The sequence below is a fragment of the Notamacropus eugenii genome, chromosome 5 (genome assembly GCF_028372415.1).
Source record: "Notamacropus eugenii isolate mMacEug1 chromosome 5, mMacEug1.pri_v2, whole genome shotgun sequence".
Classification (NCBI taxonomy): Eukaryota; Metazoa; Chordata; class Mammalia; order Diprotodontia; family Macropodidae; genus Notamacropus; species Notamacropus eugenii.
Genome location: NC_092876.1, coordinates 429,125,281 through 429,147,326, shown reverse-complemented (window position 1 = coordinate 429,147,326; position 22,046 = coordinate 429,125,281). Strand labels below are relative to the sequence as shown.

The following is a 22,046-nucleotide window of genomic DNA, read 5'->3' as shown; positions in this document are numbered from 1 at the left end:
ACTAATGTAGTTTGAGAAAAAAAGTGGGGCTAAGTTGTACATAGTGGAATGATTCTGAAAAAATGGGGTAAGAAAAGCAAAAGGAAGCAATTGTATTATAAAAATGGGGCGTGAAAGAAAGAACTAATACAGAGGAAGTGGGTGAGGTGTAGGGCTGTTAATGTTGGAAACAACATGTACATCTGGAGGGGCATACACGTCTTCTGAACATGCAGAGACGTGAGAAAACCAAGGGACAAGGTGAGGGAGGGACTTTTAGAGAGGTGAGTGAATTGGGAGGATGGGGGGCACTTTGGGAGAGGTGTGTGGATTGAGATTAGGGGGGTGGGAGGGATTGGGGAAAACTCTTGGAGAGGTAGAAGAAGTGGGCATGGGAGAGTGGAAAGATTAGGTAATAGTGATAGAATAAAAAGAAGCGGCAAAAGAAAACAGTAAAAATAAGAGGGAGGGAAATTCACAAGTAGTAACTATTACTTTGAATGTAAATGGGATGTTTATGGCAGCTCCTTTTGTGGTGGCAAAGAACTGAAAATTGCAGGAATCTCCATCCATCAGGGAATGCCTGAACAAGTTGTAGTATATGGTTGTGATGGAATACTACAATACTATAAGAAATGATGAGCTCATTGAAGAACGAGGTCACCAGAATCAAAAGAGCATCGTGTACAGTGGCAGCAATACTGCTTTAAGAACAAGGTTGAGCACCTAAGTCATTTTGTCTACTGTAAACATACAAATTTTAAAAAAGGACGTATGAAGAAAGATACTGTCTGCATCCAGAGAAAAGAATGACAAAGAGAAATATGTATAGAATGGTTTTAATTATACATACATAGATTATATATAATTTCATGCTATATATAATCTATGTATATGTGTATGTATACACACACACACACACACACACTTATTTGTATCTAATGGTAGCCATGTCTAGGGTGGAAAGGAGAAAAAAAGAAATGTACATGTAACTGTTGAATATTTAGAGGGAATAGCAAATAGTATATGGTAGATTTATAGTTTCATATACAGTCATCTTTTTTTAATGTACTATGTTATGGAAATGCTTTTTTTCCCTACAAATTGAAAATTTTAAAAAAACAAATAATTTTTAAAGGTTAAAAAAAAGAAAAGAAAAAAAGATGAAGAAACAGGATACTTTTTTCTGGTCTTTCTAATGTGTTTATTGATTGGTTTCCCGAATGGAAAGTCCTGTGTAGTAGGGACAGAGCTATGACAAAAGCACCAATGTTGCAAAATTTAGTGGGAAGAAATAATTATGATTTCCTCTAGATTCTTAATATAGCCACAGTAGTAATATAGAACTATTCATATTTGTTATCATTTTCCATTTGTAATATTACAAATGCATTTTCTCTAATACTATAAATGTTTCTATATGAAAAATCAACTCAACTTCCCCAGAAATTGAGACAGGAGTGGAATTAGCTGATTTATCAAGCCTGTCACATCAGCTCTACCCCTCTTCTTGGTCCCCAAATCCTGTTTGCTGTAGAAATGTTTCACAGAATCATAAAATTTTAGGGCTTGAAGGGACTTTGGTAGCAATTTAGTACAATACATACTTGAAAAAGAATCCCCTCAATAACACACCTTACAAGTGGTTATCATGATGACTTGGTAATTTGTTATTGTTGTTCAGTCATGTCCAACTCTTCATGACTCCATTTGGGTCCTTTCTTGGTAAAGATACTAGAGTGGTTTGCCATTTCCTTCTCGATCCCATTTTAGAGATGAGAAAACAGAGACAAAGAGGGTTAAGTGACTTGTCCAGGGTCACACAGCTAGTAAATGTCTGAGGCCAGATTTGAACTCAGGAAGATAAGACTTCCGAACTGCAGGTCCCACATGTTATCCACTGCAACACCTATTAAATAAATGGGTGTTGATGAGATCACCAAGTGAAGTAGTACAGAGGAAGAAGAGAGAGGGTCCAGGACAGAATCCTGTGGGACACCTATGGTTAGAGGAAGAGGAACTAGAAGAGATTGAGGAAGACTGATCTGATAGGTTCGAGGAGAACTAGGATAGAGTGGTGTTCCCAAAATTTAAGGAGAATATCAAGGAGAAGAGGGCAATCAACAGTGTCAGAAGCTGCAGAGAGGATAAGGAGAATGAAGATAAAGAAAAGCCATTGGATTTGGCAATTAAAAAAATCATTGTAACTTTGGAGAAGGACGTGTCGGTGGAACGAGGAGGTCAGAAACCATAGTGTAGCAACAGGTCAGGGAGAAAGTGGAGGCACCTGGTAAAGATGACTTTTTCAAGGATTTTAGCCACAAAGGAAAGAAGAGATACAGGATCATAGTGGAGATGGAAGGAGCAAGTGAAGGGTGGGTTTTTTGCTTTGGGTGGTTTGTTTCTTCTTTTCAGATGAGGGAGATCTAGGCATGCTGTTGGCAGAAGGGAAGGAGTCAGTAGACAAAGAGAGATTGAAGAAAAAATGATAGAGTAGGAATAGCAGAGGGGACAATCTGTTGGAGGAGATGGAATGAGATGAGACTGCTTGTGCAAAGAGAGGAGTCAGCCTTGGCAAGGAGGAGTTTTTTCATGAGACTGGGATGAAGGAGTTAGTGGCAGGTTTCTTAGGGATATAAGATGAGGAAGAGGAAAAGGTGATGAGTATCAGCTGAGAGAGCATGTATAGGGGAGCCATGGGAGGGATTAGAAAGTTTTTAAAGCTCCTGGGGAGAGTGGGAGAGTGAGGTGATAAGGGAGGGATAGTAGGATTGTCTATCACCGTGAGGGTCCAGTTGAAATTGTAACATATTTGCAGCGGAACCAATCAGAACGGCTGTGTGATTTTCTTCCCCTTTGTTGATGTTTGTTTGCACATGTGTAGAAGCCAAAATAGTGTGTGGTGGGAGTGAGCAAAGGCTGAGGTTTAACAATTAAAAATTAATGCAAGATATCATAAAGACTGAGGACTCAAGAGATGAGGGTAGTGTAGTGTTGGACTGGTTCATGAAGGGGTCATGGTAAAGAGGAGAGGAGAGAGTGGCTAGTGCAGGATGGATGACCTAGGAGAGAACTGAAGGGTCTAGGAATTGGAGGTCAGGGCAGAGTAGGGTTTGGTAAGGATAATTTTGGTTTTGTAATGGTTATTTGTTAATGATTCTACCTTTCATATCTATATAATCTACACATTTGAAGTTTTTCTTGATATATAGTGATGTGTTAGTCTAAACCCAATTCCTTCCAGACTGTAACCAGTTTTCCCAACAGTTATTTGTCAGTGAGTCCTTACCACAGTTCTTGGGGTCTTTGATTATACAATTCTGGCTATGAAATTTATTTTGCTTCTTTATACTCTGTAGTTCTCCCTTTCCAGAGGGTCATCTCGTACAAAAAATGTTTTTTTTAAAAAAAAAAGATGATGAGAAAATTGGAAAAATCTGATCAATACATCAAAAAAGTCTGAAAGATATATAGACCTCCCAGTTCTGCAAAGGTGTGAGCTGGAGGTGTCTTCTCATTTATCTGTTCTTTAAAATTTTGCCATATTCTCTTTGGATGATTTTTGTGGTGGTTCTTTCCATTTGCTTTGTGTGTACTGTTCTCTTGGCTCTGTTTGCTTCACTTCATCAGATTTTCCTGTATTTATCATATGCATTATTTCTTATGACAAAATGATATTCAATTAATTTCATGCAGCATACTTTGTCTAGCTATTCTCCAACTGATGTGTCTACTCTGCTTCCAATTCTTTGCTGCCACAAAAATTCTCACCATAAAAATTTTGGAGGAGCTTTCTTATCAGTGACTTTCTTGGGTTATAAGCCTAGCAATGGAATCTCTAGGTCAAAGAGTTTGAACATTTTAGTTATTTTATTTGCATAATTCCAAATTGCTTTCCAAAATGGTTGTACAAACTCACAACTCCACTAACAATGCATTAATAAGCCTATCTTCCCACAGCCCCTCCAACATTGACTAGTTGAATCTTTTGTAATCTTTGCCAATTTGCTTTATGTGAGGTAAAACCTCAAGGTTGTTTTGATTTGTATTTCTCTGTTGTTAGTCATTTGGAGCATTCTTTCATATGGCTGTTAACAGCTAGCAATTCCTTTTTTGAAAATTGTTTTCTCATAATCTTTAACCAATTAACTATTGGGGAATTGCTTTTTTATGTATGAACATCTGTTAAAAATTCAACACTAAGATTTGTTTCCAATTCTATCACTTCTCTTTTTATCCCAGATGCATTAATTTTGCCTACATAGGAACTTTTCAACTTTATGTAATCAGAGTTATATATTTTATCTTTTGTAATTATATCTATTCCTTGTTTCATTAAGAATTCATCATGGATTCATAGCTATTAAAAGTGCAATATCTTTTTTCTGAATTTATGGCATGATTTTTAATGTTAAGATTGCATGTCTATTTTAAATGTTTGTGGAATTTGGAGTATAATATGTATATTACTCCATACTCCAACAAATGATTTTGATGACTACTGCTTTATAACAGGCTGAAGTCTAGAAGTTTTATTCCTCCTTCATCCTGATCATTTTTCATTATTTCCCTTAATATTCTAAATTGTGTCTGCTAATAAATTTTGTTGCTATGTTATCCAGTTCTATAATGCCATCCCTTTGATAGTCTAATAGGTAAAGCATTAAAACTGCAAACTTTGGTAGTATTTTTATTGTATTGGCTTGCCTCGACCATAAGCAATGACCATTACTCCAACTATTTTAATTTTTCATTATTACGTTAAGGACCACTTTGTGATTTAATATAGATAAATATTTTGTGTTTTAGTAGATGGTCCCCAAAAACTTTTTGTATTTTGTAGGAATTTTGAATGAGATTTCCCTTTTTATAATTGCCCCTTGGATGTTATTATCATTATGCCTTGAATTTCTTTGTCTTTCTTATTCCTATTGCTAGCATTTTCTTGAACAATATCAAATAATAATGAGGAGAGTAAGCATCCTTTATTGGCTTATTTCTTTATTGATCGGGAGAGCATTCTGATTTCTTTGTTTGCTTTTGGTTTTAGATAGATACTTTTATGACATTAAAAGAGGTCCTATTATACTCATATTTTGCAGGACAGGGGTTATTTTATTTTTTATTTTTTGCAAAATGAGTATTGTACTTTGTGAAAGACTTTCTGTAAGATAATCATGATTTTGGATGTTTTTGTTTTTAACATATTTATTTTAGTTTTAGTGTTTTAACATTTAATAACTTAATATATTTAAAAGCATTTGATAATGCATAATATTTAATAATTTAGAAATTTTAATACATTTGTTTTAATCACATTGATTGTTTTCTTAATGTTGAAGCCTCCTTGTATTCCTGGTATAAATTGAACTTAGTCATAATGAATAATTTCTTGAATGAATTGTTGTAGCCTGTTTGATTTAATATTATATAAATATTTTGAATCAATACTCATTAACTGTATTCATCTAAAATTCTCCTTTGCTTTATCCTTCCTTGGTTTAGGTATTAATTATATTTGTCTCAGAAAAGTTTGGTAGCATAATTTTTTCTCAGTTATTCTCAAGAATTGAGAAAATACTTTACCAAACTTTTGAGAACAATTTGAATAGTACTGGATAGTACTGATCTCTAAAAGTTTGATAGGATTTTCCTGTAAAATCCATCAAGACTAGGACGTTTTTGTCCCTCTTTGGTATTTCCTTTCCAGTTAATTCTATTTCTTTTTTTGGGGATTCAGTTATTTAAAATCTCTTCTGTCTTCTGTTAGTTTGTATATCTTATATTTTTTGACATATTCCTCTATTTCTTTTGTGCTCTTAGTTTTGTTAGCATATAATTATGAATATTCTGACTTTATTGTGATTTCACTTGTTCATTTTCTATTTGATTGGTTTGATTTTCTGTCCTCTTTTTTTTTGATCAGGTTGGCCAATGGTTTAACAATTGTGTTAATCTTTCAAAAAAGAACCAGTTTTTCATTTGGTTTCTCATTTCTATAGTATTTTAGGTTTATAGTTTATTTCTAATCTAATCTTTAATACCTCCTCTTTTGTTATTATTTTGGTTTTGCTTATATATTGACTTTCTGGTTTTAAAAAATGCATATTCAATTCAATAACATTCTCCTTTTTGTATTTTGTTAACATGTGTTTCTAAGGACATAATTTTTCCTCTATGGATTGCTTTAGCTGCATAACAGAAGTGTTGGCGTGTTAGATTTTTTTCAGCAACAGCAATCTAAGATTTCATTGCTAAGTCCCCATTTGGAACTGTCTTTTGTCTGCTCCTCGTTAACTGATTACTTATTGTTTTTACTACTCCTGCCTTTTAACATTCATTTTCAACATCTTTGTACCCTATGATCAGTCTTTGTAGAAGTTCCACATGTTGCTAAGGATTGCATCCATTCTTTGTCAGCTCCATTTAGAAGGTTCACCATTTAGAAAACATGTCTTTTAACTCTAGATTCTCCAGCAATTTGTGGAGTTTTTTGTTTCCCTGATTGTTTATCTTTCTGTTAGACTTGCCCTAAACTGAGAAACATTAAAGTCTCCTGCTATGATTGTTATTACTACTTTTTATTATTTTAATTTTATTATAATATTATACATTAATATATCATATATGATAATATATGATATATTAACGTATTGTATAATATATTATCACTTTTTGTGATTCTTGTAATTTTGTTTTAGTAATTTTATAGTAAGGCATTTGTAGCATATAAATTAATATTAAGATTAGATTCCTGTTTATGGTTCCTTTCAGCATGATGTAGTTTCCTGATTTATCTCTTTTTATGTTGTGAATTTTTGCTTTTGCTCTGTCTGATAGTAGGATTGCCACTCTTGCTTTAAAACAACTTTTTTAACCTAATATATAGCAAACTTTGTTCCAGCTCCTCCTTTTTATTCTGTGTATGTCCCTGCTTTATAAGTGTATTTCTAGCAAGCAACATATTGTGGAGTTTTGCTTTCTTATTCAATCTGTCACTCTCACTTTATTAGATTTTTAAAATGCTTTGATATTTAAAGTTATGAGACTTAAAGTGATATTTTACTTGGTTTGGCCGTAATTTTTTTCTCAATTAGAATTTATTCCACTGTTCCTCTTTAAAGACGGCACTTTGTTTCTTTAGTAGTTTTTGCTTACCTGCTTTAAGGTAACCCTGTTCTGCAAGGCTCTTATCCTCTCCCTCTTAACCCCCTTCTCCCCATTTGTTATCTCTTTCCTTAATTTTGGAATATTAATTATTAATTCCTTTTACTTAGTTTTCTAATTATTCCTCCCCCCTTTCCCTCTCTCAAGTAGCCAATTTCTTCTGTTTTTTCCTTTTTTATTTTCTTTATCTTTTTTTAAATTATTTTTATTACCTTTACTGTTTTTCTAAAAAAGGATTTCTTTCCCTTGTTCTCAAGATTGATTCTTTTCCCTTCCTGTGTATTTTAGCCTTTAATTCTTTGACTTATGGTCCTTATAATTATTTATTCCTCCTTTAGTCTCTGCATCTCCTTAATGGAATTAAAGCTCCTGAAGTATCTATTTGGAGTTTTCTCTACTAATCAGATTCTTTGTTGCTGTCTTGAGATTCTTACTACATCTGTCCGCATCTTAAGGCTCAAAGAAATTATGTAGTAATTCTCCTTCTCACGACACAGAAGTCCTTTGCCAATCCTTTGTTGTTGCTGAGTTGTTTTTTCAGTCTGTCTGACTCTTTGTGACCCCAGGTGGGGTATTCTTGGCAATGGAATGGTTTTCCATTTCCTTCCCCGGCTCATTTTATAGATGAGGAAACTGAGGCAGAGTTAAGTGACTTGCCCAGGATCCCACAGATAGTAAGCTTCTGAGGCCAGTCTTGAACTCATGAAGATGGGTCTTCCTGACTCCAGGCTCAGCACTCTGTTCACTTCATCACATATAGACCCCTTCATATGCACATTGTCTGCTCTAAATCTAGTAACTTCTGAAAAGTCTCAAAGCCAGAAAGCCCACTCTTATATTTCATTGTTTCCATCTGCTGTCCCTTATAGGTTGTAACTTCATCTAGATTAGGAGGACTCAGTTTATCAGAGATTCTCTAATCAACCTCCTGAAACACGAAAAAGGAAAAGAAAAAAAAATAGTTCAGAAAAATTATTTAATCCCTCAATCTAGTCTGACAATAAATTCAGTGTTCCACATCAATAATCCCACACCTCTACAAAGAAGGGATATCTCTCTTTTCCAGAATCAAACTTGGTCATTATAATTACACTTCCACCTTGACAGTTGTCTCTCCTGAAAACCAGATAATGCTAGCCTAGGACCTTGAATCTAAGAACCTTGAAAATAGCTGTACCCTTTACACTACTGGTCCTGATTCCAACCTGAGCCCTACCACCATCATTGAATGGAGAAGTCTCTGTGGAATAGTCCTGGTTATCACCAACTGCCACTGTCAAGTAGATGATGCCAAGATTCCTGAGGCTAGCAATACCCTTAGACTCCCAGCTTCCAGTCACTGTCATGGGAAGCAACCCCCAAGTACTGCAACCCCCCTCCAGAAAACCGAGAAATGAAAGTCCTCGGAACTGTCAAATGGTTCAACGTCAAAGGCATATAATTTTATCAGTGGTTATGATGTTAAAAGACGATGCACTGCCATCTGCTTTGCTACTATAGGGCCAAGGACCACATGATCCTTCCATCTGACTTGTAGCTAAAACCTTTTCTATATGGTGTCTCCTCTATTAGAATGTGACCTTCTGGAGGTCAGGGACTGTTTTCCTTACTGTCTTAACTATTTTTATCCCCACTGCTTGACACAGGGCTTTCCACAGAGTAACCACTTAATAAATGCCTTTTCATTTATTCATTCACAACAATATTTTGTGATTTGTTATTGTTGTTCCTTCAATTTAAATTATTGTTAAGTATTGTGTAGTTTCCCTGGTTTTGCTTACATCGCTTGGCATCAGTTGCTGTATTACACTGTGCCTCTGTTTTCCCTATTTATTATTTCTTTTGATGCAGCAATATTTCATCACATTTCTGGATGTGCCAAATGTGTTGTCATTCACTGATCAGTAGCCTTCTACTTTGTTTCTATATTTTTGCTAGTATAAAAAGTATACTTTCACATGTTATCAGATGAACACAGTATGCTGCTTTTGAAAGGGCACAGTGCAGTGTTAGTCAGAAGGCCGGGGTTCAGATTCTGTCGTTTACTACCTGTGTCACCTTGGCCTCATTTTTCTCATCTGCAGTATGGGAGAGTTGGACTAGTTTAGTTGTTCTACTTTGAAGATCTCTTCTTCCACTTATCAATACAAGGTCGTATCATCAGGATTGTATTAACTTTTGATTCTGTGGGGAGTGGCAGGAACTAAGTGCCGCATAAGGAAAATAAGGCAGCAAATCTGGGGTTGTAACAAATAAATGAGGCAGTAGATTGAGAGACAATTTCCATTATGCCCTCCCATTCACAGTCTTGGAAGTTTTCTTTCTAGTGTAACTTGTCTTTTAGGCTGATGGAAGCTTGACTATGAAGTGGAGAGGAGTCAGTGGAGTATGAGGGAGAGAGGAAACCTGTCCTGCTGTATGGACAGTCTTTCCTAGGTTCCCAAAGGCTTTAGATTTGATCTGGGACAAACTACATAAAGTGGAGCAGCTAGGTGACACAGAAGATAGAGCACCAGGTCTGGAGTCAGGAAGACCTGAGTTCAAATCTGGTCTCAGATACTTACTAGCTGTGGAATCCTGGGCAAGTTTCTTAACCCTGTTTGACTCAGTTTCCTCATCTATAAAATGAGCTGGAGAAGAAAATGGCAAATCACTCTAGTATCTTTGCCAAGAAAACCCCAAATTGGGTGATAAAAAGTCAGACACAACTGAAATGATTGAACAAAAACACAGAGTATCCTGGATCTTGAACTTGGAGGGACTTATTGGGGGAAGGAGGAGGAGGAAGTCACAACAAGGAAGAAAGCATTACCAGTCAGCAGGAGGAGGAAGCATCCAGGTTCTAGAGGCTCCTGCCTGCAAATAGTGCCAGTCTGGAGCCTAGGACAATGTGGATGGTCTGAGATTGAATCCCAGAAAGCAAGTATTATTCAATGATCACATATGAGCCGGAAGGAGAGAGAGTGAAGGCCTCTTCCTCTCCTCTGTCTCTCTCCAGTGCACAACAATACTCCATGACAATCATATACCACAGCTTGCTTAGTCATTCCCCAATGGAGGGGTATCTTTTCAATTTCCACTTCATTATTTTTCTCCAGATTTATTAATTTATTTGTTTTTAGTTTTCAACATTAACTTCCATAAGTTTTAAATTTTCTCCCTCTCCCTCTCCCTTCCCTCCCCAAGACAGCATGCAATCATATATGGACTCTAAACATACATTCCCATTAAACATATTTTCACATTAGTCATGTTCAATTTCCACTTCTTAGATACCACAAAAAGCACTGCTATAGATATTTTTGTACAAATAGGTCTTTTTCCCTTTTTTGGATATTTTTGGGATATAGACCTAGCAGTGGTATTGCTGGATCAAAGGGTATGCACTGTTTGGTTGCCCTTTTGGGCATAGTTCCAAATTGTTTTCCTGAATGGTTGGATCAGTTCACAACTCCACCAACAGTGCATTAGTATCCTAGTTTTCCCACATTCCCTCCAACATCCAGCATTTTCCTTTTCTGTCATATTAACCACTGATAGATTTTGCCCTCTAGAGGGTTTTCCTTCTACAGTTATAGGGGACAAAGGCAAGAGAGTCATATTTTTCTAGGGACTTTCCCTCTAAAAAGGAGTAAATGTTACAACAAAGCAAGACATCCTTTTGCAGTGGGGGATTCTCCTTTCCTCCAATGAGCTCTTTACAATAGTAGAACTTCCCTCCAATCATTTAGCTCCCACCTCAATAGCAACTCTCTTTGTCAGTCGTGCTCCAGGTCTCAGTTCCTAGGTCTCCCAGATCCACAGGCCAAAGTGTTCTATCTTCTGATGTCTGGGCTTCTCTAAGCAGCATTTCTCATCTCTCTCTTGTGTTCTTTGGTTACTGACTCCTGATCAGTTCTGTTCTTCTATTTACTGTTTCAAAGAAGAGACTCCCAGTTTGGAGTGACCCTTCTCTATCCCACAACCACAGTTCTATCAGGCAGAATACATATTGTTATTATACACCAGTCCTCAAACTATTCTCTGATACAGAGCTTCCCATCAATAAATTAGGAAGTCCTGAAAAGAGTCACATTAAAATTAGTTGTTGGGAAGCAATGTACTACAGCCATCTTTACTTCAGTCAGTGCTCTTGCTTCTGAGCTATTTGCAAAGAAGTCTTTTCCGTGCATTTATTTGAGGGGCTGCTTTCCTCTCAGGTCCTCAGAATAGTCTCAAGTTGCTTTTTTCATACAAATGCCCATTGAATACCCTTTTCAGTAAATAAAGCATCCAGATAAGAACACAGGAATACCTTTCAGACACATTCAAACTGCCAGAGAGGCTATGGCAGAAAAGGTAAGGATCTGCTGATTGTCACATAAGGTATAAAACAGGACAACCCTCTGACCTAAGGTATTTGCCAGTGTCATAGAGGATATCTTGTGGAAAGTCAAATCAAAAGGTTCTCCAAACATTCTCATTCACAAATAACCTCACTTTCAGCTTCTGTGGGAGAAGGTTTTGAGAATGGGAGAAAGAGAAATGATGTCAAAGAGCCGGGAGAAAGAAATTGAATAGATTATTTGGAGGGGTTTTAGACCTGTGAAAATGGCAAGAGATTGAATGTGGTAGAAACTTTGGAGAAATTGAGGGATATTCAAAGGAAATAAGCCTACAGATTCTCCTTCAGGCTTTTGTGAGAGAAATGTGAAAAAGAAAGAGGGGTTCAGGAGGATTCAGGAGCAGGGACCAGAAGAAAAGGATCAAAGAAGAAATGAAAGGGAAGATGGCAGTCAAGTCAAGACTAATACAACAAGTATGCTTGGACTCATGAGCCCAGAGTCAGGCTGACCACTTCCTCAGCACTTCAAGGGCACCCTAGGAGTTTGAGGGTTGTCTTCTCTAATGTCATCCGTTTAAGCCTCTACTTGTTGTGTTTCTCCCCTTCCCATGAACTATCAGTGAGTAACTAGCTCCCCAGTTCCATTTAACCATTTAACATCAATTAACTGTTACAAAGGGATATTTACTGCAAAGATAAACAGGAATAACAAAATTATAAACATGCCCCAGCACCTTGGATGCACATTCTTCCCAGCTCACCTTGGTTTCTGGGAGTATCGAGCTCCCCCTCAACAGTCTCTACATAGCATTAGTTCCACAAAAGTTCATATCTAGTAAGGTCATGTCTAGATGCAATGTCCTTGATGGATGAGTCCTCAAGGTCAGTCCTTGCTCCTCAGGCATTGACACTGAGTTGGCTACAAAATTCAGATGCCCAAAAACTTGTTGTCCTGACCTGTCATAACCCACAAGGTCATAGGTGCCAATCTCTTCTTCTTAGAAAACAAACGTAGTGTGGTCCCATCTTGTGGGACCACATATGAATCTTAGTAGGGACAGCTCACAGCTTCTCCCCTTGCAGCTGAATATTATCACTGAAAGAGTCCAACTAAGAGTAACTGAAAGTAATGGCTGAGGGTTGATCACTAGTGCTCCTTGAAGGCACTTTTGTTCTAACTAAACAGTCCAAAAGTCTTCTCTTAATGGTGTGGTTAGTAGGCAGGAATCTGTGATAGAATATCTCCCCATGCTTGTCTGTCCAAGGCCAAAGGTAAAAGTGAGGTTCTAGTGGAAAGAAATGGATTTGAAGTTGAGGAGGGGAAACGCAAGAAGAAGAAAGGAGAGGAAAGAACATACATACACTTGGAATAAAAAACCAAATTTGAGGCTCTTCTGGAGGGCTGGCAGCTGTGTGCTCCAAGGAGAAAGCAGCTGCTTGTCCTCCAAATACTGATATGGTAGAACCACAGAAACAAGTAGTCTGTAAACATTTATTGGTTGTTGTTGTTTGTGCTTGGAGAGGCCCAAAGTGATAGCAGTGTGTCAAGGTAAAGGTATAGCCTATCCAACTACGACTATTAGACCAATGAGATCTTGGAAGGCTCTGCCACAGATCAGGCACAAATAGTCCATGGGAACATTTGGAGTGGAAATGTCTCTAAATTTGTGCATTGAAAATTGTACATTTGAGATGCTAGCATTCTGGTTTGCTCATGGAGCATAGTACCTACTTTGATGTAGGCATGCCATGCTGAGCAGTCCTCTGCCAGTGTCTCTCACATCTCATAATTCCAGAGTTCTTCAGAGAGACCTTCAGAGTATTCTTGTATTGCTTTTTTCCTGACCTCCGTGTGAATGTTTGACTTGTGTGAATTTTCTGTAAAATAGTCTTTTAGGCAAATGGTACTGGAGAAGACTTCTGAGAGTCCCTTGGATGACAAGGAGATCAAATTAGTCAATACTTTAAAAAGCTGAATTTAGGTTATTTATTTGAAGGTAAAATACTGAAGCTAAAGCTTAAATACTTTGGCCATATAATGAAAAGATGATACTCACTGGAAAAGACCCTGATGTTTAGAAAGACTGAAGGTAAAAGGAAAAGGGAATGGCAGAGGGTGAGATGGATAAATAGTGACACAGAAACAATGAAAATGAACTTGGACGGATTTTGAGAGATAGCTGAAGATAGAAGGTCCTGGTGTTCTATGGTCTATAGGGTCATGAAGAGCTGGATACAACTCAATGACTGAACAACAAAACATTTGACATTCAAACAACATGGCCAGCCCGTGGACTTGTCTTCTCTGCAGTACAGTTTGAATGTTTTAGTTGGAGAAAGGACCTCAGTGTCTGATACTTTATCTTGCCAGGTGATCTTCAGAATCTTCCTAAGACAATTCAAATGAAAGTGATTGAGTTTCCTGGCCTGGTGTTGGTACAATGAGGTCAATACAACAGCTCTGTGGACCTTCAGTATTGTAGGCAGCCTAATACTTCTCTCCCATACTTCCTTTGGAGCCTCCCAAACATTGAGCTAGCTCTGGCAATGTGTACATCAACCTCATCATCTATGTAGACATCCCTGGAAAGTATACTGCCAAATGAACTCATCCACAGCATTCAAAATTTCTCCATTTGCTATAACCAATGGTTCCACATATAGATGGTGTGGTGCCAGCTGGAGGAGAGCCTCTGTTTTCTTGATCTTAATTGTCAGGCCAAAATTAGCATAAGCTACAGAGAATCTGTCCATACTCTGTTGCATCTCAGCTTCAGAGGCTGCACTGAGTACACAATCATCTATGAACAAAAAGTTGCACACCAACTCTCTTTCCACTTCAGTCTTGGCTTGTAGCCTTTTCAAATTAAATAATTTACTGTTAGCATGATAGCTGACCTTGATGCCATTTTTGTTCTTGTTGAAGACAATATTGCTGAAAACATCATACTAAGAGGTATGTTAGCAAGCACAGAAATACCCTGCTTCACTCCATTGGTGACTGGGAAATCATGAGAGCATCATCTATTATCCAGAACCCATGCAAGCTTGCCATTATGGAACTGATGTACAATACTGATAAACTTCTCCAGGCCTGTTGTGTGCTAGGTTCTGTGCTAAATGCTGCAGATAAAAAAACATTCCCTGACCTCAAGGAGTTTACAGTCAAAGACAACACACAAAGGAACCTGAAAAGTGGAGAAGGGGAGTTAGGGGGTGGGGAATGGTAAAGTCAGAGTAAGAAATGAGGAGCTGTGTGAACTGAGCTCCCTGCTTAAATGGAGGTTTTAGAGTTCATCTCCCCACCTTCTGAGGGAAATTATTGTCAAATAATCAAATATTGGAGAAAGCTAGGGTTTTTCCCCTTAATTAGTATATCTGGTCAAAGCTTAGTTCTCTGAAGGGCAAGGCAGATAATGAGATGAAATTTTGGAGTTGTTGCCACCTCCCTCCCGCACCCCCAACTAGAGAATCTTACAAAGAATTTAATGTGGGGGCGGAGCCAAGATGGCGGAGTAGAAACACACAAATACGCTAGCTCTGAACCAACAGCCCATGAAATATCTGTAGTAAAGAGCTGCCAATAAATTCAGGAGCAGGAGAAGCCACATAACAGCGGAGCAGATAAGATTTCTGTTCTAGAGAGCCTGAAAACCTCTCGCAAAAGGTTCTTCGCGCAGCAGACTGGGAGCCGAGAACAGCCCTGCCGCGGCCGCCCAGGGCCAAGAGGAGCAGATCCGAGTGGGGAGCAGATCCGAGCAGGCTTCAGGGACAGAATCTCCAGCAGCCGCGTGGGTCCCTCCACCCACAGGTGACAAGGGTCTGTGAGAGGGTCTCTTCGGCGGGTCGAGAGGGGAGTGGGGAGCCCCCATGACTCAGGCCCCCTCAGGAGGCACCAGCGGAGGTGGGAGCAGACCGGGGCTCCCCAAGCAGGCAGGAGCCCGAATCCATTGTTGAAGGTCTCTGCATAAACCCCCTGAGGGAACTGAGCCTGTGAGGCTGCCCTGCCCCCACCTGAGCACCTGAACTTAATCTCACACTGAATAGCAGCCTTGCCCCCGCCCAAAGCCCTGAGGCTGGGAAGCAGCATTTGAGTCTCAGACCCCAAGCACTGGCTGGGAGGATCCGGAGGTGAGGTGGGTGTGAGGAGAATATTCAGAGGTCAAGTCACTGGCTGGGAAAATGCCCAGAAAAGGGAAAAAAACCAAGACTATAGAGGGTTACTTTCTTAGTGAGCAGGTTTCTCCTCCCCTCCTTTCTGATGAGGAAGAGCGGTGCTCACCATCAGGGTAAGACACAGAAGTCAGTGCTTCTACATCCCAGCCCACTCAGTGGGATCAGACCTGGGAAAAGCTCATGAAGAGCTCAAAAAATTTTCAAAATTATGTTAGAGAGGTGGAGGAAAAACTGGGAAGAGCAATAAAAGACTTGCAAGCAAAGTATGAACAACAGATCAGCACCCTGCTAAAGGAGACCCAAAAAAATGCTGAAGAAAATAACACCCTGAAAAATAGGCTAACTCAATTGGCAAAGGAGGTTCAAGAAGCCAATGAGGAGAAGAATGCTTTCAAAAGCAGAATTAGCCAAATGGAAAAGGAGGTTCAAAAGCTCACTGAAGAAAATAGTTCTTTCAAAATTAGAATGGAACAGATGGAGGCAAATGACTTTATGAGAAACCAAGAAATCACAAAACAAAACCAAAAGAATGAAAAAATGGAAGATAATGTGAAATATCTCATTGGAAAAACAACTGACCTGGAAAATAGATCCAGGAGAGACAATTTAAAAATTATGGGACTACCTGAAAGCCATGATCAAAAAAAGAGCCTAGACATCATCTTTCATGAAATTATCAAGGAAAACTGCCCTGAGATTCTAGAACCAGAGGGCAAAATAAATATTGAAAGAATCCACCGATCACCACCTGAAAAAGATCCAAAAAGAGAAACTCCTAGGAATATTGTGGCCAAATTCCAGAATTCCCAGGTCAAGGAGAAAATATTGCTAGCAGCTAGAAAGAAACAATTCAAGTACTCTAGAAATACAATCAGGATAACACAAGATCTAGCAGCTTCTACATTAAGGGATCGAAGGGCATGGAATAGGATATTCCAGAAGTCAAAGGAACTAGGACTAAAACCAAGAATCAGCAAAACTGAGTATAATACTTCAGGGGAAAAATTGGTCTTTCAATGAAATAGAGGACTTTCAAGCATTCTTGATGAAAAGACCAGAGCTAAAAAGAAAATTTGACTTTCAAACACAAGAATGAAGAGAAGCATGAAAAGGTAAACAGCAAAGAGAAGTCATAAGGGACTTATAAAAGTTGAACTGTTTGCATCCCTACATGGAAAGACAATATTAGTAACTCTTGAAACTATTCAGTATCTGGGTACTTGGTGGGATTACACACACACACATGCACACGCACACACTCATAGAGACAGAGTGCGCAGAGTGAATTGAATAGGATGATATCATATCTTAAAAAAAAATGAAATCAAGCAGTGAGAGAGAAATATATGGGAGGAGGAAGGGAGAAATGGAATGGGGCAAATTATCTCTCATAAAAGAGGCAATCAAAAGATTTTTTTAGTTTGGGGAAAAAGAGGGGAGGTGAGAGAAAAACATGAAGTTTACTCTCATCACATTCCACTAAAGGAAGGAATAAAAAGCACACTCATTTTGGTATGAAAACCTATCTTACAATACAGGAAGGTGGGGGACAAGGGGATAAACAGGGTGGGGGGGACGAGGGAAGGGAGGGCATGGGGAGGAGGGTACAATTTGAGGTCAACACTCAAAAGAGAGAATAGAAGTAATTGGAGGCAGGATAGGATGGAGGGAAATATAGTTAGTCTTATACAACACGACTATTATGGAAGTCATTTGCAAAACTACACAGATTTAGCCTATATTGAATTGCTTGCCTTCCAAAGGGAGGGGGTAGGGAGGGAGGGAGGAAAAGAAGTTGGAACTCAAAGTTTTAGGAATAACTGTCAAGTACTGTTCTTGCCGCTAGGAAATAAGAAATACAGGTAAAGGGGTATAGAAAGTTATTTGGCCCAACAGGACAGAGGAGAGGATGGAGACAAGGGCAGAGAGGAATGATGGAGGAGAGAGCGGAGTGGTGATGGGGGCAATTGGAATGCTCGGTGTTTTGGGGTGGGGGGAGGGTACAAGGGGGGAGAAAATTTGGAGCCCAAAAATTCTGTGAAAATGAATGTTAAAAGTGAAATAAATAAATTAATTAAAATTTAAAAAAAAAAATAAGAATTTAATGTAAGGTGAATTCCAGTCCATCGTGTTCCTCTGAGCAGAGTCTAGATTGCCCTAGGCTGGGTAGTCTAGATTAGACATAAATCTCTTTGTCCAAGACTGAGTGATCAGATTCAAGGCCCTCATTAAACTAAGCCCACCTCCTATTATAATGTACATTCTTCTCATTAATTGTTAACCAATAACAGTTGATTACCACCTCAGGAACACCCACTCTTCCAAGGACATGGGTTCCGTAAGGAGTCTTGAGCATTCTAGAGTGCCACTGACCCTTTTATTAATTATTGTTAGCATGATTAATTAAATGATTAATTACCCAGAAATTATGTCTCTCCAACCTTTTATATGTTACACCTCCAAACAGAAGGGTAGAGGGTAATGATTAGGTAGAGTATCAAGGCTGATGGGATCCTGCTTGAAAATGAAATTTTTTCCCATAAAGTTTCTTGAGACATTGTGGGGAAATCAGAACTATGCCAGAGTACTGCGGCCAGATGAGAAATGAGCAAGGTCATCCAGTAAGGGTCAGAGAAAGAAGAGTGGTGTAGCAAAGAGGTAGCTGGTGAGGCCCTGGTCCAATGTCCCGCACTTCTCTAAGTGAATGAGAAAGTAAGGGGTGGGACACAATGAAGAAGAAGAGGCCACACCTCCAGGTGACCTTTCAAAGGGAGCTCACTGGAAACCAGATGACACACTCTAAGCAGTTTGGAGAAACTCAGCTCCTGAGATGTGTAGAAGATTCCTTAGAACTCATGTGAAGTAGGTATAGGCAGAGGCAGTTACCTAAAAGAAAGGGGCCAGGATTCGGGGAACTACATTGCTTGAGCAGATCCAATAGGAGAGATAGTAAGATGGAAGTTGTAGTCTTGAAAATTCCCCAACTACAGACCCCAAGATAGTAATCCTGTATTTCCTCTCTTCCCTTGGGAAGCCTAAAGCATGAGAAAGTCTGTTTACTCTTTTTGGTTTTAAATGTTTACTTTCTTTTTTATACATAGTGTTAATCATGAGCCTTTGCTAGTTTTGAGTATGTTTACTGGAAAAAAGAGGCAACTGAAGGGAAAACATCTCCAAAGAAAAAGGAGAAAAAGTTTTAGTGTTGGGATGTGTTGTCCAGGTATTTCTGAGAGGGGTGATGGGAGGAAAGAGGGTCTTGGAGTGACAGGGTAATATAGAGTTACTGATCACTTGAGAAAGCTTCCCATAGGAGATAAGGAGCATTTATACCACTGAATTCAGTTGGGTAATGAGAAGATAGCAACGGGTCAAATAAGAGTGGTTAAACCAACCCTGTTCACCAACCCATCCCATCCCCCTATAAACCCTGCCTGTATATATAAAGGCAACTAACAATGCAAAGCAGAAAGTAAGTACTCAAGGAGTCCTGAACTTAGCATCCAAAGAGACCTGAGTTTAAATCCACCTTTTGATATTCCTTAGTCACATGACCACCTTCAAGGTCCTTAATCTCTCTATGCCTTAGTTATTATAGCTGTAAAAGGGAAAATTAATAATACCTGACTCATGAGGTTGTTGTGAGAATCAAATGAGAGAATATATGTATGTAAAGCATTTTATATTTAAAAGTTGTCTATAAATGATAGTTAATAGTAGTAAAAATAAAATTTATTAGTAAAATTATTAGTAAAAATAATAAGTGTTTAGGAGCTCAGAGGATAGAGAAGCTATTATAGATTGAGATACATAGGCATTTGTAAAATCGGAGTGGATGGGGAGTCAAATTAGATGACCTCAATGGTCCTTTGCAGCTTTAAATCTATGATCCTATCATCTTCAGCTCTGGTGATCCAGAACGTTCATAAATCCTAGAATATGTGGCAGCTTAAACCTGATATTCCTAGTCTTTAAGGAGGTAGGATGCCTTCAATGGGGATAGAATTTGGATAAAACCCCTTTGAGCTTTAACATCCTCTGATTCTATGAAGAAAGACTGGCAGTGAGGAAGAGGAGGAAGTGGGAGGGAGAAGGGAGAGGAAGAGGAAAAGAAGGGGGAGAGAGATTAAGGGAGGAATGAGGAGGAGAAAAGACCAAAAGCACAGCAGTGGAAGATTGGGAGAAGAGAGAGCCAGCAACATGTTACTGTTTGCCTTTGCCTGCTACCTGAACTGGGAAAAGGAATTCTCCGATGACTTGCAAGTGAATTGGATTGAAGTGAGGGAGGGCTGTGCAAAGTCACCAGCCTCACTTTCTTCTCTGGAGCCACCTGGGTCCAGTGGCCAGATATAGAACTGAGGTAGCATATTGTACAGGAAAGTGTGCTCGATTTGGACTCAGATGGCAGGGGTTGAATATCGACTTTACCATTTAATAATAATAATGATAATAGCTAGCATTTATAGAGGGCTTAGGTTTAATAAGCACTTGGAAAACATAATCTCATTTGCCAATGGGAGGTAGGTGCTATCACTTGTTGTGAAGTTGTTTTCAGTCATGTCTGACTCTTCATGACTCCATTTGGGGTTTTCTTGGCAAAGACACGAGAGTAGTTTGCCATTTCCTCCCCCAGTTCGCTTTATAGATGAGAAAACTGAGACAAAGATGGTTAAGTGACTTGCCCAGGGTCATGCAGCTAGTCAGTGTCTGAGATTTGAGTTCAGTAAGATGTATTCCTGACTCCAGCACCAGCGTTCTATCCATTATGCTGCTTAGCTGCCCAGGTGCTATTATTATCCTCATTTTATAAATCAGAAAACTGAGGCAGACAGAAGGTAAGTGACTTGCTCAGGGCCACATAGTAAATGTCTGAGATCACTCTGTCCACTCACCACCTGGGTTTTTCACATAGTGGAAGCGTGGTTCAGTGAACTTACTGCCGATAAGTCATAGTATAAGTGAGACTCACCTCTTTGGGCTTCAGTTTCCTCATCTGTAAAATTGGAGTGGATGAGGAATCAAATTAGATGACCTCAAAGGTCCTTTGCAGTTTTAAATCTATGATCCCATCATCTTCAGTTCTGGTAATCTAGAACTTTCCTAAGTCCTAGAAAATGTAGCACCTTAAACCTGATATTTCCAGTGTTTAAAATTAAATATCAATCATCACCCACTTAGAGAGACAGAAGAACAAGAAGGTTTCACTGCTGTTATGCTCCTTAAGTATTTAAACCCTGGTGAGGCACCCAGACCTTTATTAAGCACTTCTACCACATTCCTTTTTGAGCAAGCAGGCGCCAGGTTCCTGCATCTTCCTTGGTGAGACCACATGTTTTCAGTACCTATCACTGTATTTGCAGTCTGGGTAGCGGTAAGCAAAATGAGGGTCACAGGTTCTCAGTGCTTTCAAGACGCCCTTCAGCCTGCCAGCGGCGCTGATGACCTCCTGGTCTGAGAGCAAGGGGTTCCCGCAAACAGTCAGAGCAGAGTCTATCTCTTCTTGTTTGGGCTGGGGAAATTTCCCTGTGAGAAGCCGGGGCAGGAGCTGCTGACAGACCATTACCAGGCTCTGTTTCTCCTTGACTGCACTGCAAGAAGGAAATGGAGATCGACAGTCTAAAAGCAGGCAGCTAAATATGTCTTTGTATTCTTGTTGGCTGTCTAGAGTCAGACTACCTGAAAGATGAAGGAACAAAAATATAGATTTTATTCAAGTGCCATGGAAAGTTAGCTCAAGTTTATTTAACAGAGAATTTTTTTTTTCCTAGAGATTTTCTATCTTTGTATTGGCTTCCAGGACAACTTGTTTGTCTTCTGAGGTGGGCAGGAGATTGACTCAAAAGAAACGAAAGCAGAAATCTCATTTATTCAGCATAGGAAATAGGGCTGAAAAGAGATTAACAAAATCCACAATAAAAGTAGCCAAAGCCCTGGGATTGTAATCCTACAACTCATGCATAAAGACTGGAGGAATTCTTAGTAGGTTACCAGAAAGACAGTAACTTTCTTTCCTCTTAAAAAGAGGCCTAGGAATATAACTCCTAGGACAGGGGCCACCAGGACTGTACCATGGGGCAGGAAATTTAGAGGGTGCAATAACATTTGCACTTTGCTTCCTCCCCTAGCTTCAGCTAAGGATGCTATCTCCCTTCCCCCACCTACTTCATTGACACTTGCCTGGATTAGCTAGTTATAACTCTGGAAATAACCCAACATGTGAGTCAGATGGTCAACTGGGAAAATGATGGAAAGACGCCCAGCCCTAGGTAGCTACCTTGTCAATTTAAACAATTTATGATTCACTCATATACCTCATTCATTTCCATGCTTTTTAATTTTGAAACTTTATAAAAAGCAAATGTGTCAAAATGGATTACAAAACATACCAATGAATCAGCTAGAC

At 38.9% G+C, this 22,046-nt stretch overlaps 1 protein-coding gene across 2 annotated transcripts in view; it reads right to left on the bottom strand.

Annotated features, from left to right (window-relative positions):
- Window positions 1-6,701: 6,701 nt before the first annotated feature.
- DIPK2B (divergent protein kinase domain 2B) overlaps window positions 6,702-22,046 on the bottom strand; it is a 73,982-nt gene continuing 58,637 nt past the window's right edge. Inside the window, exons 5-6 of one of the 2 annotated variants that reach the window (XR_011968207.1) lie at window positions 20,613-21,319; window positions 6,702-8,074 (exon numbers count right to left, since the gene is read on the bottom strand). Coding sequence is in view for 1 of the 2 variants with exons in the window: in XM_072615107.1 (XP_072471208.1) it covers window positions 20,979-21,319 (341 nt within the window). In the remaining variant the exon portion in view is untranslated. Of the gene's footprint in view, window positions 8,075-10,230; window positions 21,320-22,046 lie in introns of those variants that run through there. The other variant, XM_072615107.1, reaches the window with a different exon arrangement.